Raw genomic sequence first — 14,930 nt, 5'->3', positions numbered from 1 at the left:
ACGTTGGCACATCCGGCACGCGAACCTGTTGATCTGCCTCCCGAGGAACCCGAACACTCGGACTCGGAGGTAGGTAAGACTCTATTCGAAACTGAACAAGGCTAATGGCTTCGTCCGGTAGCACGTCATCGTTCAAACGCGTTGAAGGCGCAGAAGAAAGTCGTTTGGATTCGACAGAAAAGATTTGCATCGAGCTATCCCGATCGCTCCCGCGACATTCAAGGGCGTGATTGAGTGGGAAATGAAGCGGAAGGCACGTAGTCGGATTGCCGACGTTCCAGCACGACGAAGATTTATCGAGGTGTCCATCCATTCTCGGAGACCTGCAATATCCTCCGTGAAAAGTAGAACAGCGCGAGATCCGAGTGGATAATCGTGTTCTTATTCATTTGAAAAGTCAAAATCAGAAGTTACGAAAACGTGAAAATAAAATTGTGAGTTATCGGAGCGAGACTGAGATGTTCTGTTCTTTTTTTTTTTTTTCTTAATCCGAAAAAAAAGAGAAACGTTTTCCTCTCTTGTCTCTCATTAAAAAAAAAAAAAAATAACGTTAACATTTTTGCTAAAAACTTGGACAAACTTTGAAACATATTAAGAAAGTTTTGCCAATAACAAGCTTTCGATCGTTTTCAACGTGCGCTGTTCTGCACGAACGAATGTTTCGGAATACTTGAATAATTCGGAGCACAAAATTTAAAGTAAGGTGACTTATCTTTAACTTATCTTTATTTAGAGACGCTTCTTTTTTTTTCTGTTCTTCAGCCGAGCGTGTCTCGATGTATTGGCCTAACCGCGAGAAGAGTCACCCAGATATCGAGATTGCTCCGCGCGATATCGCGTATCCGCGGCGATTGGTTTCACGCGAAGTGGTTCAAGGCCGCGCCGACGACGTCAGAAGTGGCGAACCGGAGGAATTTGGATATATGCATTCTGGTGGCGGACTTAATTGATATCGAAAACGACTTCCCGCATGCCTCGCGCCGTTCGGCACGTGTGCCAGATATTCGCCGAGTTCGTTGCAACGAATGCGCCATTACGCTTTCAATTAAATCAGCGCTATCGGCTGCCTCGTGTCTCATTATTCTTAAAGATATCTCTAGCATCAGATTCAGTTGCTCAGCGATATTATTAGAAATTGCCGCAAGAAATTTAATTACAATGCCTTTCAATCAATAAGAAACGTGGAAAATCAGTATTAATATTATAAAAATTAATATTATAAAAGCAATTAATTAAAGAAATAATTAAAGTTCAAGATGTAATTTTATTTTAAAAAATGGTTTTAGTATTAAAGTGATAATGCATACAGTTTAAGAAAAAAGAACATTGGAGGCTTGATAGTAGAATTAACGCGGAATACGGGACAGAGGTGTAAAAAAACAACTTAAAAACACGTTGATTATCGCTGCTCTCCCTTCGAGAAGAGACCACCGGGACGAGACCCCCCCTAAGTCACCAATACCGCACCGGTACCGAAACAACACAACCCCCTTGCGACCCCATCGCCGGCGTGGCGATCGCCAATCAAGCGCCGTCCACCCGTCGCGCCTGCTCGGGGGTGGTTTTCCGTGGACACCGATAGACGTCGCGACGTCCGTGTTTCACCCCCAACTTACCCTCCTACGCTCCCCTGGGACCCCTCTTCACCCCTGACAAGCCGGTGAACCTTCGAGGCAACCCCTGGCTGGCGCTCGGTCGCGAGGAGCGAGCCAGTCGTGAGCTTCGTGCCGTGGTTGCTGGGGCGATGCGCCTGGCGCATCGACCGTCGTGCGCGATTGTAGAAACAGCGATAACAGCAGCACCAGCAGCAGTAGCTACGAGTGGTGTATTGCGTGTTGCACTATCGTGCTCCCTACCCGTCGTCGTCGTTGGTGCCGGACTCGCTGGAGCGACGGACTCGCTCGCACGTGAGCACGTCGCCGCGGCCGCGAGATGAGAGACGTGAGTCCCTTCGATCGGTCAACCTTCTCTGTCACCCTCTTTGTCTTTTTTCTCTCTCGCTCTCTCTCTCTTTTTCTCTCATTCTATTTCTATCTCTCTCTCTCTTTCAATCGCTCTGAAATCCTCCCAGTCTCTCTCTCGCTCTCTCTTTTCTCTGTTTCCGTTTCTACCCGCTTCAGATCTTCCGTGCATGTCGCGGCGGAGGAGAATACAACGTGAAGAACTGGCCATCTTTGAAAACCTCCCCGTACAGCCTGCTCGCGAACTGCGTACTCGCGATACGCGCTCACAACACTACGGAGATGTCGTGCCGATCAGACGTCGAAATGGCATCCCGCGTTGTCCGTTTCGCTCCCTTCCTCCTTTCTCTTTTCCACCCCCTCGTCGCCCCTTTTCGCCGTGGATGAAATCGAGCGCTGGTCTCGGCGCTCGTCCTTCCGGAGAACCGCGTATCTCTGTTCCACGAAAATGCGCGAATACAACGATCGCTCGCCATCGGCTTTGCCATCGTCGTCGGAGACGAGGTCGCGAGCAGCAGGTGTTGCCTTGAAATGTATGCCCTCTTAATATAAACCCCGCTTCTCTTTCTCTTTCTCTCTATCTTTCTCTCCACCTACTAGAATAAGATTAGTTCTGACCTTGAAAAAAAAAAAAAAAAAAAAAAAAATGTGAAACTCCGGTACTCGCGACGTTAAGGTAACGTCGCAATAATTCAAGATCGCGCAGCAATTCAAAAGAAAGGCCTAGGGTACAACAATTTTAACAAACGATCGTCCGGAGTGTTTTAAAGTCGAGAGATTTTTCAGAATATTGTTGAGATTAGTTTCTTCTGTTGTCGAGTGTTCTTACCGTCAAGATGTCCAATAAGAGAAATCGAGTTTACACGATAATTGGCTTGGGATAGCATCAGGTGTTGCCTTGAAAAATATTGTCATTGGCGATAAGCCGTCTCTAGAAGGTGGAATTGTGACACGTCGACCCTAGAAACGCAGAGTTTAATCGAAGTGCAGTAAACGTGTCGTGATTTCCTTCGAGGAAAATTCACGACTATATAAATGTTATAATTATCTGCTTTTGAAGGGCAGACTGTTAAATTTTATCTCCGTAAATATAGATAAATTTCAAGACGTATTTAAAGCAGCACCGAAATAAATTTCAATGTTCCTGCGGGACAAAGTTGGAGTAATAAAAACGGCCGTAAAATCTGCTTTTTTAAGACAACGAATCATACCTAGTTTTTAGAATTAAAGAATGAGATTAGCTCACCTAAAATAAAATTAAAAAAAAAATAAGGAAAACGACGTTGCATAGCTCGTTGTTGTCGCGATTCTTGTCAATTTTAATAACGGGATTCGAGGTTGAAGGACAACCGCCTTGAAAAACATTGCGTCAGCTCTGACGCCACTAATAACCTATTCCAGAGGGCGAGATTACCCTACTCCCCGAAGACGTAATGCTAGCCCGTATAATATCCGCGCTCAGGAACTAGTTAAAACATACACAGCCATGCGAGAACGTCCAAGACAGTTGAGAGTATAAACTCATCCAATACTTTTAACAGTTTTCCAGATATTTTCCCCGATGTTTTCCACTTATTTAAACGAGGTATTTGTTGTCTCAGCTTGTTCTTTATCGATTTCGCTGCTCGGACGATCTTCAGAAATGCCACTGACACGAGTCGGCGGCCTGTTAAAAATTTGATAGGGTTAAGGGCGGTTCCTCGGTTCGGCCTCGACCAAGAAGAAAAAGGTAGAGCTTGTGCACACCCCCTTTTCCCTGCCCGCAGCTTTCTCCCCCCCCCCCTCTGCTCTCTCTCTCTCTCTTTCTCGTAACACTTTTCAGCCCTCGACCTCGTGGCCGAAGATCGATCCCCGGCGGTGACGTGCTGCGTGAGCACACCCTCGTGGAAAAAAGCGGTCGCTCGGTCGCGTTAATAACTAATAACAACGTCGACCGCGGTTTATGCACGTATATACGGAGGCCGACACGCGACGGTACCTCCGCTCGCTTATCCGGGACAACGTAACGTTCGTTTGCTCGCTCGCTCGCTCGTTTTCCTGCGAGCACGTGCTACGCGAACGAAAGAACCTGAGACAACAAAGCGGCTGACTAAAAAAAAAAAAAAACGTAGAGCAAGAGAAAGAGAGAGAGAGAGAACCGCGTCGTCAACGATTTACGGGGCGAGGAAGTGACACGGAAGCGTGTTTCGTGGCGCACGTGGCGAAGACGATCTTTCTCGCCGATGACAAAAATAACCTTCCATTAACGAAAACGTCGCGGTGTGTGCTCGAGTAGTGCTTGACCTCCACGAGCGATTGAGAGGAAAAAAGCTTTTGCTAGTCGCGCGCCGGGGATCGATGAGAAAAGTTTATTCCGCAGTTAATTAGCCAGCAGTCTTCGCCCCCGTAGAATCTTCATTCGCGGGGAGAATAACTTTTGATTACCGAGACATCCGATTCCCGAGCCTTTGAAAATGACGAACAACTCCGTGCAATTTTCAACGAAAACTGCCAATCTGTCTATCTAACGCGCCAATTTCCGATTGTCCTACATGGAGAGAGTTTGCACAGCTTGTAAACTGCGTACTTACAAGACAGACCGGTTATTTGACGATTGATTACTAAGAGATTACGCTCGTTCGATAAATAATTGAACTTTAATAACAAGAATTAATTCTTATTGACACAAAAAAAAAATTAATTAAAAATTTCCATTAGAATTTTACGTCGAGACTCTAATAAAATGCCTTTTTTAATTAGACATCATGTTGGTTATCTCGCTTTTTAAATAATTATTAAATTAATTTTCCAACACGTAATATACGATCCTAAATTTATATTAATTAAGAAAATATTCTTTATATCGTAGAGCGTGTGCTAAAATGTTGACATGAATTTGAAATATTCGCAAAAAATTCTATGAGTAACATTATACTAGATTATTAAATGGAAATCGTTTAAAAGGTCTTTTAAAAACGTGGATTTCATAAAATAAATCGTTCGTAAGATTATTAAGATATTATGCGGAAAATGTGAACACAGCACTCTTTAAAGATGAAGCGCCCTTCGTGCGTGTCATCGTTCGATGAGGAATCGAACTTTAAGAGCAAAGGATCAAGGTTTTTATAATACGAAGAAGCGTGACAAAAAATGTCACGTCAATCGTACATCGACCATGAAAGGAATTCTAGAAATATTCAATCAAGCTAGCCGATTCTCGAGACGCATTACGTGCCTTTCGATCTGACATTATTAAAATTTTCTCGCCACGTGTATGGTAAAATGTCCGTACAAATTGCTCATGAAAAATGCAGTTCCACGGCAGTTCGCTGGACTGTAACTTCGGAAATCGCTCGAGAAAGTCCTCTGAAAACGCGAGAGGCCTCGCATCAATAATTTAAAGAGCGTACGTTCTCCGCGTTATGTACACGTCTCGCACGCGCGACAAGTGCAACAAACTTAACGACGCCCGTGCTTCTTTTTTTCTTTTTTTTTCTTTTCTTTCCTTTTCTTCGCACCCGCTCTGTTCAATTTTGCTCTCTCGCACGAAATGCATTAAAGGTCGCTCGAATACACCCTGCTCGGCCCAATGTCGAGTCTCGCATGGCGCACGTGGCACACGCGTAAACCTGGTGTTATAAATGTAACCAGGAGTGTTCCGATCCTGGTCCCGTTCGATCGCGCAATAAATTCTAAATACACACGTGACAGTCACGCTAACCGTCACAGGAAATTGGATTCGCTCCTCGTGCCTCCCCGGCCGCGCCAAGTAAAGCGCGTTCGATCGTTTTGCGATTATTTCCAATAATTAAAAAAGAACATTTTCCACTTTAGGGTAAACTGTTACGTAAAACAGAAAAGGTGCAAACGAATGAGGCTTGGAAAATTATTTATATATCACAAAGCCGGGTACGGCTGCGCCGTTTTTATCCAACTTCTTGAAAGAGTCCCTTCGTCATCCTTCGCGGGCCCGAGAGCGAAGGGTCGACAGCGCGTGACGCAAAAATAAGTCATTGTTCACGACGTTATCATTGATCGCATCGCTTATAAATGTCTCTCCTCGTATTATTAATAGATGGATTCGCCGGCCGTTTATATTCGCGATTATCGAATATGTATCGGGTTTGCAAATTGCGATTTCCACGAATGATTTCCGCCTGAGTCGTGCCGCTATTTCTGACGCATTTCATTCAACGTCATCCGCTTACTCAAAGAATCCGCGTTCCTGCGCGGCAGGCGATTAATTGAATTGAAAATCCAGCTGCGCGGTTTTGCGTTTGAAAAAAAAATTCAACGATTAATACGCGACGTTTAAGATCGCGATATTCGTAAACGTGATAAATTGCGTCAGATGTTTTCGAGCTAAGCGCGAGTCGGGAGGAGAGGAGGCGAGACCAAGGCGGGGGAGAAAGGAAATTTACTTAACGTTGCAGACACAACGTTTCGTGAATATTCAACATTGCGACGTGCACCGCCACGCAATGCAGTGGCAATTCGCGACGTTGGTGCGGCTAACGCGAGAGCTCAGTCAGGAAAAAGGGAGAAAGGGTAAACGGGGAGACGATGGCGATGTAAGGGCTGGAAAGACGCGGGCCGTTTTCCTCGAGTAATCTACCTGGGAAGCGTCGCTTTTTACGACTGGCGTGACGCGAAATTGGAAAAGTTAACGATTGCCATGTTAATGAGGGTAAGATTGCATTTAGTTAAAACGATCCTGGCGTGAGCGGGGAAATATTATTGCTTGTCCAACAATTTCGCAACGGGCTCAAGTTTGTTTTCCCGCGATCCCAATTTCAGATAAGCAGAATTAATGATCATTATGCTAACGGCCAAAATTTTCATCTGGTTAAAAGGTTTTGATGCACGCTAGAGACGCGGGCACATTCGTTAAAGCGACACCGAGTATTTATTGTCACGTTTAACAGCTGTTTTATATCCTATTCGCTTTAATTCTGCCGTTGATTTATTATTTATCTATTGCCATTAAGCTTGCTGCGAATTTTGTTCTTAATGAATTATTTTGCGAACGGCAATTCAGCACGTTTTTCTCACTTGCCGCTTTTATCTCTAATGCGCTCTATTTAATAATTAATAGAGCGTAAGAAGAAGAATTTCATTGAACTTATATCTGGTTTGAAAACGACCTCTTCCGCCGCTTGCGTTTTACGTTAATTTCACCTGGCACCGAAAGAATTCCGTATTATTTGTTCCGTTAGATCCGCTTGTCGAGATTTGGCCGACGCGAGAGCAAATTCGATTAACGGCGCGGCGGAAAAAAACGGCGAGGCGTATCGAAACATATTCATAAGCCGCCACGCGACAGCCATTTATTTTCGCGGAGCAGGTGCTCCCTTTGCTAGCGTCAGATACCGATCTCGGTTCGTGACCAATTCGCTTTTCACACCTCATCGGGCTCGTTACTCGTGCGCCGCCGAATCTCGGCTCGAAGAGGCAGCCAGAGCGTGGAAATCGACACAGTTTCTACCGAGTGCACACATACACACACACACGTATATGTGCACTTTCGCTCGAGCTGTAAAACGATAGTTTTCATAAAATTTATTTAAAAAAAATTAAATAAATAAATAAATAATTCCTTAAAAAAGACGAGACGGAAACTCAAGCGCGGGAAAGAAGTTTCTCGCGAGAAACGCGCGCGGATCGCGGGGAGAAACGCTCGAGGAATCTTGCAAATCATCCCCCTGGAGTGGTGCCCTTGGCTGGCTGGCGTTCGTGACGGCGTTTGGCACGCACGTGCCGTGGTTATTGCACGAAACGCGAAGGGCCGGCCGGCCACCCCCCCCGTCGTCAGTTCGTGTGCATTGCACAATCGCGCAATGCCAGAACGGCCTGGGTTCGATAGGACGACCTGGTATATTTATAGACGAACGTGTACACGTACTGGCCATCGGCCGGTGCGCAACCCGCGCACAATTTGCACACATTAACCCGATCACATGTTTCGTCCGGCTGATCCGTGAATTCTGTCCCGATTACATCTCCGATGCGCTATTCAGCTCCCAGTCTTAATCGCGAGTTGTACGCTCTGCGATAACATTGACCGATCGAATTAACGGATCGCGACGAAAATGTAACGCGACGACTGAACTTGAAGCATTAATCTGTACAATAAAGAGACGCTACTAACGATTAATAATATTTTTAGAATTATTCAATATCGGAAGCACACATTTGCAAAAGGAATGATTATGATTTCCATCGGACTTTAAAATCCATTAAAATTACATGTAAATTCATGCAGATTTAGAATACTGGATGTGTTCTAGTTCATATTTCTTTACCAACGTGCGATTATTTCGGACCTCGGTCTGCAATAATTATTAAACAAACGATCGACGTCAACTGGGATAGTCGGAAGGGGATATCGGTCAAAGTATCGTCTCCTGTTGCGGCGCTGCAGCGTCTGCAGTCGCAATATTTCATAACGCAATGACGGGAGGGGAAGCATGACCGACCTAACAGTGTACTCGGAATATTATGTCGCGGCAGGAGTGCATACGAGACTCAGGTGTACGGCGAGCACCCCCGATGTCGAATTGCATACGCGCGGCGCGACGTGACGCTCCACGTAGTTTCAGTTTCCGCGGAAAATTTATCTCGCATGTCGGAACACATGCGGGCCCACCCATCCCCTTCCTCTCTTCTCCCTCCTGCCCCCTGTCGAATGCAATATCCACCGAACGGCATTCGGAATTACCCTTTCTCGACGTGCTCAAAATGTTACGTTTAATATCGGGGAGACACTTGCGCGAAGAATGCGCCTTCTCGCACTCGATTGCGATTCCCGTGTCGACAGTCCGGATATCTCCTCGTCTCTGAATAAGATCGTCTTTTAGTTCGACGAAACGCAGTTTTTATCGCGGTCGAGAACGGACGTATCCATTCGCGAGAATATCGCTTGTAAATGCGAAATAAAATTGTTATTAATTACTCATTATTATAAATCGGTCGTGGACACGTGTTCGTGCAAAAACATGCTCGTCCGGGATACCTTGCGGCTTTAACTGTGAGAAGAGTGCCTCTCTCGGTTGCATTTCAGCGCGCAGGAAATGGAATAGAATTTAATTAAATTCAAAGCATCAGATAATGCTCGAACATGAGATGAGCGAGCTGATCAAACTTCGTTTAATTTCCATTAATTTTCTTCCATTCCGGGGACTATTTTGAGTTTCTCAAAAATTAAGTTGAACTTTACCGCGTTGATCTTTGTGATCTTGCGATCTGACTTATGTTTAAAAATGTTTCTTTTTTTTTCTTTTAATGCACAGGTTAGAGCGCTTTATTTCAATACTTCCGTCGTAACTAACTGTCTTAATTGCGCGTTTCCCCGGCTCGTCCGGCGTTAATTCCGTATTCCATGTTGCAATTAAGGCTACGCGCTTTAATGCGCGCACCTAACTGTATCCGATCGGTTACTTTATCGGAGACGGTGGCTATGAACCGGGATTATTTTTAGAAACGCCGGTATATACGGTCAATAGAGTCGATGGTGGCCGTGCTCGATGTGATGTGACGGAGCGCGGCTAAAAAAAAATTGTTAATTAACTCGAGCAAGCTACGAACTATCGCGCGGTCGAATCCCTGCGCGAAATTCAGCACGCTTTGTTTCCGAGAAATTCGACAAACGTGGGAACGACTTCTTTTTTTTTTTTCACGAGAGAAAACGTTAAATCCACGAGTTGTGCCCGAAACGCAGCGAGTTTATTTGAATCACAAAAGATGGGAAATTTTGACCTGTGCTTTAAAAGTGCAAACTGGATGAAATACAAACAAGTTTCTTGATATTATTCAAAGTAATACTATAAAAAGCCCGTAAAACGATAAATATCACGGCGCAGCTCGCAAAAGAAGTTAGATATTTAAATAGCTTAAATTATTTAGTCAAATTTACAGCAGGTTTGCGTCAAAGACGAGTGAATTTAACGATTTTTGTATTACGTCCGGGAGATAATAAAAACAGTGAAGAAGTAAAGGAGGTCCCGCGGATTGTACGGTTAAATAGCCGGGACTTGAATGGAAGAATTTAACGGGCGCATAGAATCGCCGTGGCGGTCGTTTTCTATTTGATCTTTCCTTCAATAAAAGCGAAGGAGGGAAAGGGGTAAGAAACGAGAGAGAATTCCGCTATCACCGCGCCTCGAAATATTATCTCCGAATCAACGTCCTTATTTCGCCTTGGCGCGGATCTGAAAAGCCGGGAATAGCGCGCGCTCCGTGGAGGGATTAGCTGCAATCACAACACCGGGCAATTGTGACGTGACGGGAATGTAACGCAATTTACGGTAATAGGAGCGAGCGCGAAATTCGAGATACCGGAGCATCTGACGCGCCGCAATTTCAACGTCCCGTTCGCTGCACGCTTTTTCGCCGTTACACAATGCGGCGCGATAAATAAGTCCTCGTGAACCGTGAACGTTTAACAAGCCACCGGAACAACAGCACCGGACATGGCGCGCGCGATAATAGACCCGTAGCGTTATTCCTCGCGAGATTTGACATCAACTTTTGACGGATCATACGTCACGCGAGAATTTTTCCGCGAAAAAATCGCTTGCGATTTATGACGCGTACGAGAACTTAAATGCTCTACTCAATTAATATAATATTTTAAATATGAAAATGCTTATATAGTATCGAGTACCACTTTGTATTCGCATAATTAAAAGAAAAAGAGAAATAATGATACTTTTCTCCAAGTAAAATAAAATAATATATATAAAAGTTGTATCTCTCGACCACGATTTCTAATCGCGGCCCTTGCAGGAGGCACGTAGGTGTACTATAATACGCCGAGCATAGTGGCAGGGTTAGAATGGTCGCAGGGGGCAGGGGAACGAAATGGAGGTGCCGACTGAATGAAGCCGGCTTCAGGTGTTCAGCCGCAGTATTGATCGGCCCACCCTCGTACGTGACGGAACATACGATACAACCCTCGCCGCGGTTCACCCCCTTCGCCGTTCCCTCTCACTAGCACCTCTAGCGCGTTCCCCGCAAGAGCGTTCGCCAGGGGCGACTTTCAACTCCTCCTTTTCGCTCTCTTTTCTTCTCCCCCGTCGGCGGCGAGCAGACCTTTCTCAGTGTCAAGGTTGAACAACTACCTCGCGATACACGAAACTGTCTCGATTGTCAACGCGGCGTGAGTGACGACGATGTCAGGGAATATCGCGCGATATCAGACGTTCGAGTCTATTGGGAGACCACCCGTGCCACCCACCTTTCGATCTCCCGAGAGATGGTTCGATAATCTTCGCCTGTATTAAAGCGCGATTGGAAAAGAAACGGCCCGAATTTCATTCCGAGGGCAAACGTGGCCCGGCGCTATCATTCTTATCTTCGCATAATATGACGCTGCGTGAAACACGAGCGACGAATCATAAAAGTAAGAAGTAAAGACGTGAGTTGAATTCTGTATTGATTTGCATTCAAATACAGCCGTTCTAATTACAATAAAAGCACAGTAATTTGTGCATAAATACTGCAGTATGTTATTATAAAACTCATGTGTAATACGGTACAAAGTTGCATGCTACAAAATACTTTGTGCTGTAATTACGCGATTAAATAAAACACGAGCGATATAATTTTGTTTTAGGAAAAGTAAAGGAGAAATAAATTTGCTTTCCTCGTACAAATAGTTTTGCGCCGGAGTGAAAGTAACTTCGTGTAATTAATAAAAAATTGATTTAATTAAATTTTAAAGTTGTTTTTTTGTTTTCTTTGTTTTTTTTTTTTAATTCTTAAACAAAGTCTATTCCACCGTCCAAAATTGGCTCTCTCACGCAACATCCATCGGCAACTATTCCAATATTAATTTACCCGCTCTAAACACCGACTTTAGCCAATAGATTGAACTTGTAGGAGGAAAAAAAAATCCCAGTACGGTTGAACACAGTAGCTATCGGTTTATCGGCGTTTATCTCGAGGACCAACTACGAACCTTCTTCCGACGATAACGGAAGACTTCCTGGGGCCATTAAGGGAGTTACAGCGGGCTTGTCCCAGAAAATGATGTCATTACTGTGGCCGCGGCACGATGGCGGGTCTCGCGCTAAAGATCCTATCTAGGTGATATCCTCACCAGACAGTCACGACAAGGAAGTTTCGCCCGCGACGGATTTAATTGTCCCGTTATTCCTGTTCCGCGAGAAATCGATAGCGTAATCGGTTCGCGTCACGGCAACCCGATGATAACAATGGAAAAAACTAGGATCGATCGCGATGTAAAAATAAATCAGGAATATTCATAAATGCGTTTCGCGGAGGACGACTCAACTAGCCTGTTCAAGACGCGTTTAAAAAATAAATATCTAAATTATACGTGCCACCCACCGGATGTCATCCCATATATTAATCCGTAAACTCTATGCAGTTATGCGTAATATCAATAAATGCGTAATAGCAATACCTGACTATATGTACAATAGTAATAGATAAGCGATTAATTACATAGCGAAGTACGTTCAATGACGCGATTTTGAGTGCCTATTACATTGTTACTACGATAATTAACTGTTACAGTTTCAATGACATAAAATTAAAGCAAAAGCGATTGTCGTTACGAGGACATAATCAATTTTTATAATAAAAAATAATTCATAGTAGATATTAAAAAAAAAAAATACATATATATATTCGAATATACATATGTATACATACTTTATATTCTAGCGCAACACGCGCGTTTTGTAATGTCTATTAAATAAAAAAAAAAGTAAGAGTTCAGCATATAGTTTCTTAAGCGAGACAAATTTTGTGACTGCGAAAAAGAACTCGAAAATTGCGCATCAATTTTTTCGCACGCACGTCGATTGTCGCGCGACAAATTTTGCATTTCCGTTGCCAGAGGAAAGCAACTTCCGAGAAAGGCCTCCGTAATAAAATTTTCAGTTGCTAATGTGGCATTTGAATGTCGAGGCGGTTTCTTCGCCAACACGAAAATGTCTCCCGGGAACTCGCAGTGTCTTCTGACTTATTTACGAGAATCTCGATCGATTCGGCCGACATCCCTGAAATTCAGGCCGCGGCTTTTACGCTTAAGCCGCTTCGGGTGCTCGAGTCAAGGATTGCCATTACTTAACTTTATAATATATTAACGTAAGCGTGTAAAGGTTTTTCTCTCGAAGTAACGTAAAAAAGTTGAATATTCTTGGACGGAAGCAGCCATACAATTTTTATGCCCGAAAAGAGTTTCGGTATTATAAAAATTCTATATAAATCTGTTCTATATTTCATTATTGGTTTCACGTTATTATTCCTATTAATATTATTAATTCTCACAATACACAAATCTAAGTATAAAGAAAAAAAAAGAAGAATTTTCAAAAAAAGAAAATTAATTCCGTATAACTACAGAAAACCTAGAGACAAAGTCGCGTTCCATTCCAAGTAAACTTATTACATTACAAACTGTGAATTCTACTTCTCTTTATCTGATTCAATGAGAATTTCCTTAATTAAAATCCACCCTTGAAAGGGAATGCGTTTCTATTGCGCGATTCTCAAACGGTGGATGCTCTCTTCGACTCGTCCGCTTTCCCGCTGCAATGATCGATCTCCGCAATTCGCTTTGTTGCCCGGCAGGTCTGACCGAGGACGAGCTGATCGCCGACCGAGGAATGGCCAGCAGCACGGAAGACTACGGTTCCGAGCTGCAGGAGCTGCAGTGGGGCGGTGGTACCACCGGGACGCACTTCCTGCGCGGTACCGGCAGCGGTTCTCACTACCTGCGTAGCGGCACCGGCGGCTGCTACGAGGCGGAGGACCTCGAGCCCGTCACCTCGAGCAGGCACCATGGCGGTCAGCATCGCGGCTACTACAGCCCACCCGGCACCAGCTACACCATCGTCGAAAGGCCGCCCAGCGCGCCCCATCATCACTCTTCGCACGCGACCCCCTACAGGTCGCACCGCGGTCACGGAACCACCGGCGGTACCAGTGCCATCTCCCCGGAGCAGGTGCTCAGGTACGACCTCCCCCTTTACTCGCGACCACGACGAAAAACGCTCTTTCGTGACCGCGCACGTTGTACGATGTCTATCACAATCGAGCTGTACAAATCACTTTCGGAAATTTGCGTGTATCCGGCACGACACTTTTCTCCCTTCGGGACATGATTCGTTCCGTAAGAATACCTACTTGCGGTTCGTTTCGTGTCCTATTACTACCTTGTAAGCCATCGTTCTCTGTTAGGAACGCCTGATACACAAACCTTGAGCTTTCCGGATCGATCAGAAGCTTGTAGTGTCGACGAATGGGAAATGTTTAATTAATAATATAACGTATAAGGAAATGATTAAATGATAACGCCGCGATTCTCTCCAGGATGTTCGGTAATAGCGTTTCGGAGCGACGTCAGGATCGAAGATCGCCAGCGTCGAGTCCGGCGAGTGTGACGGCAGCACGCGGCACGCCGACCGCGTCCGGCGGTTCCCAGCAGCAGCAGGCGCAGCAGCAACAATCGCAGCAGTCGCAGCAATCGCAGCAGCAGGCCGGAAGCACTGGGAATCCGCCGACGTCACCGATCGCGCAGCCGCTCAGCCTTCAGGAGCTCACCGTAAGGACAATCACCATGACGAGAGATCCGCCGGACTCTCACCATGGCTTTGGCATCTGTGTGAAGGGTGGCAAGGACGCAGGTGAGATCCGCAGTACCTTCAGGCTACCCCCGTCGCCGTACTTCGTGCCTCGAGAACGAGGTACTTTCTCCCAGGAGCGGTCTCTAGCTCTGCTCGAACTTCTCTTTAGCTCGCCGCACTTCTCAGGTCGAACTCTTTCAGCCTCACATCGGCGCACGGCATCGCCGAACGGCCCGCGAGTCGTCTGGCCGCCGCGCCGCGAGATCATCCGGGTCGCCTAACTGTAAAGAACTCTACCGGCTGCCGCGATCGCGGGATTTTTCTCCCGCGAAGTTTCTTCGACGGAAATTCGTTCCACCGAGAAATCGCCCGACAACGTGAGCCGCGATAAACT

At 45.3% G+C, this 14,930-nt stretch overlaps 1 protein-coding gene and 1 long non-coding RNA gene across 5 annotated transcripts in view; one reads left to right on the top strand and one right to left on the bottom strand.

The window, feature by feature from the left end:
* The window catches only part of LOC139112399 (uncharacterized), a 98,384-nt gene that overhangs the window by 2,074 nt on the left and 81,380 nt on the right, over positions 1-14,930 (bottom strand). The window lies entirely within an intron of this gene.
* The window catches only part of Dysc (whirlin protein dyschronic), a 63,703-nt gene continuing 50,313 nt past the window's right edge, over positions 1,541-14,930 (top strand). For 2 of the 4 annotated variants that reach the window (XM_070673374.1, XM_070673373.1), the window contains exons 1-3: positions 1,547-1,941; positions 13,542-13,923; positions 14,283-14,656. In XM_070673374.1, the coding sequence (XP_070529475.1) occupies positions 13,577-13,923; positions 14,283-14,656 (721 nt within the window). In that variant the 5' untranslated portion in view covers positions 1,547-1,941; positions 13,542-13,576. Of the gene's footprint in view, positions 1,942-13,541; positions 13,924-14,282; positions 14,657-14,930 lie in introns of all 4 variants that reach the window. The other 2 variants (XM_070673376.1, XM_070673375.1) reach the window with 2 other exon arrangements.

The sequence above is a fragment of the Cardiocondyla obscurior genome, linkage group LG28, assembly GCF_019399895.1.
Source record: "Cardiocondyla obscurior isolate alpha-2009 linkage group LG28, Cobs3.1, whole genome shotgun sequence".
Classification (NCBI taxonomy): domain Eukaryota; kingdom Metazoa; phylum Arthropoda; class Insecta; order Hymenoptera; family Formicidae; genus Cardiocondyla; species Cardiocondyla obscurior.
This window is presented reverse-complemented; position numbering and strand designations above follow the sequence as displayed.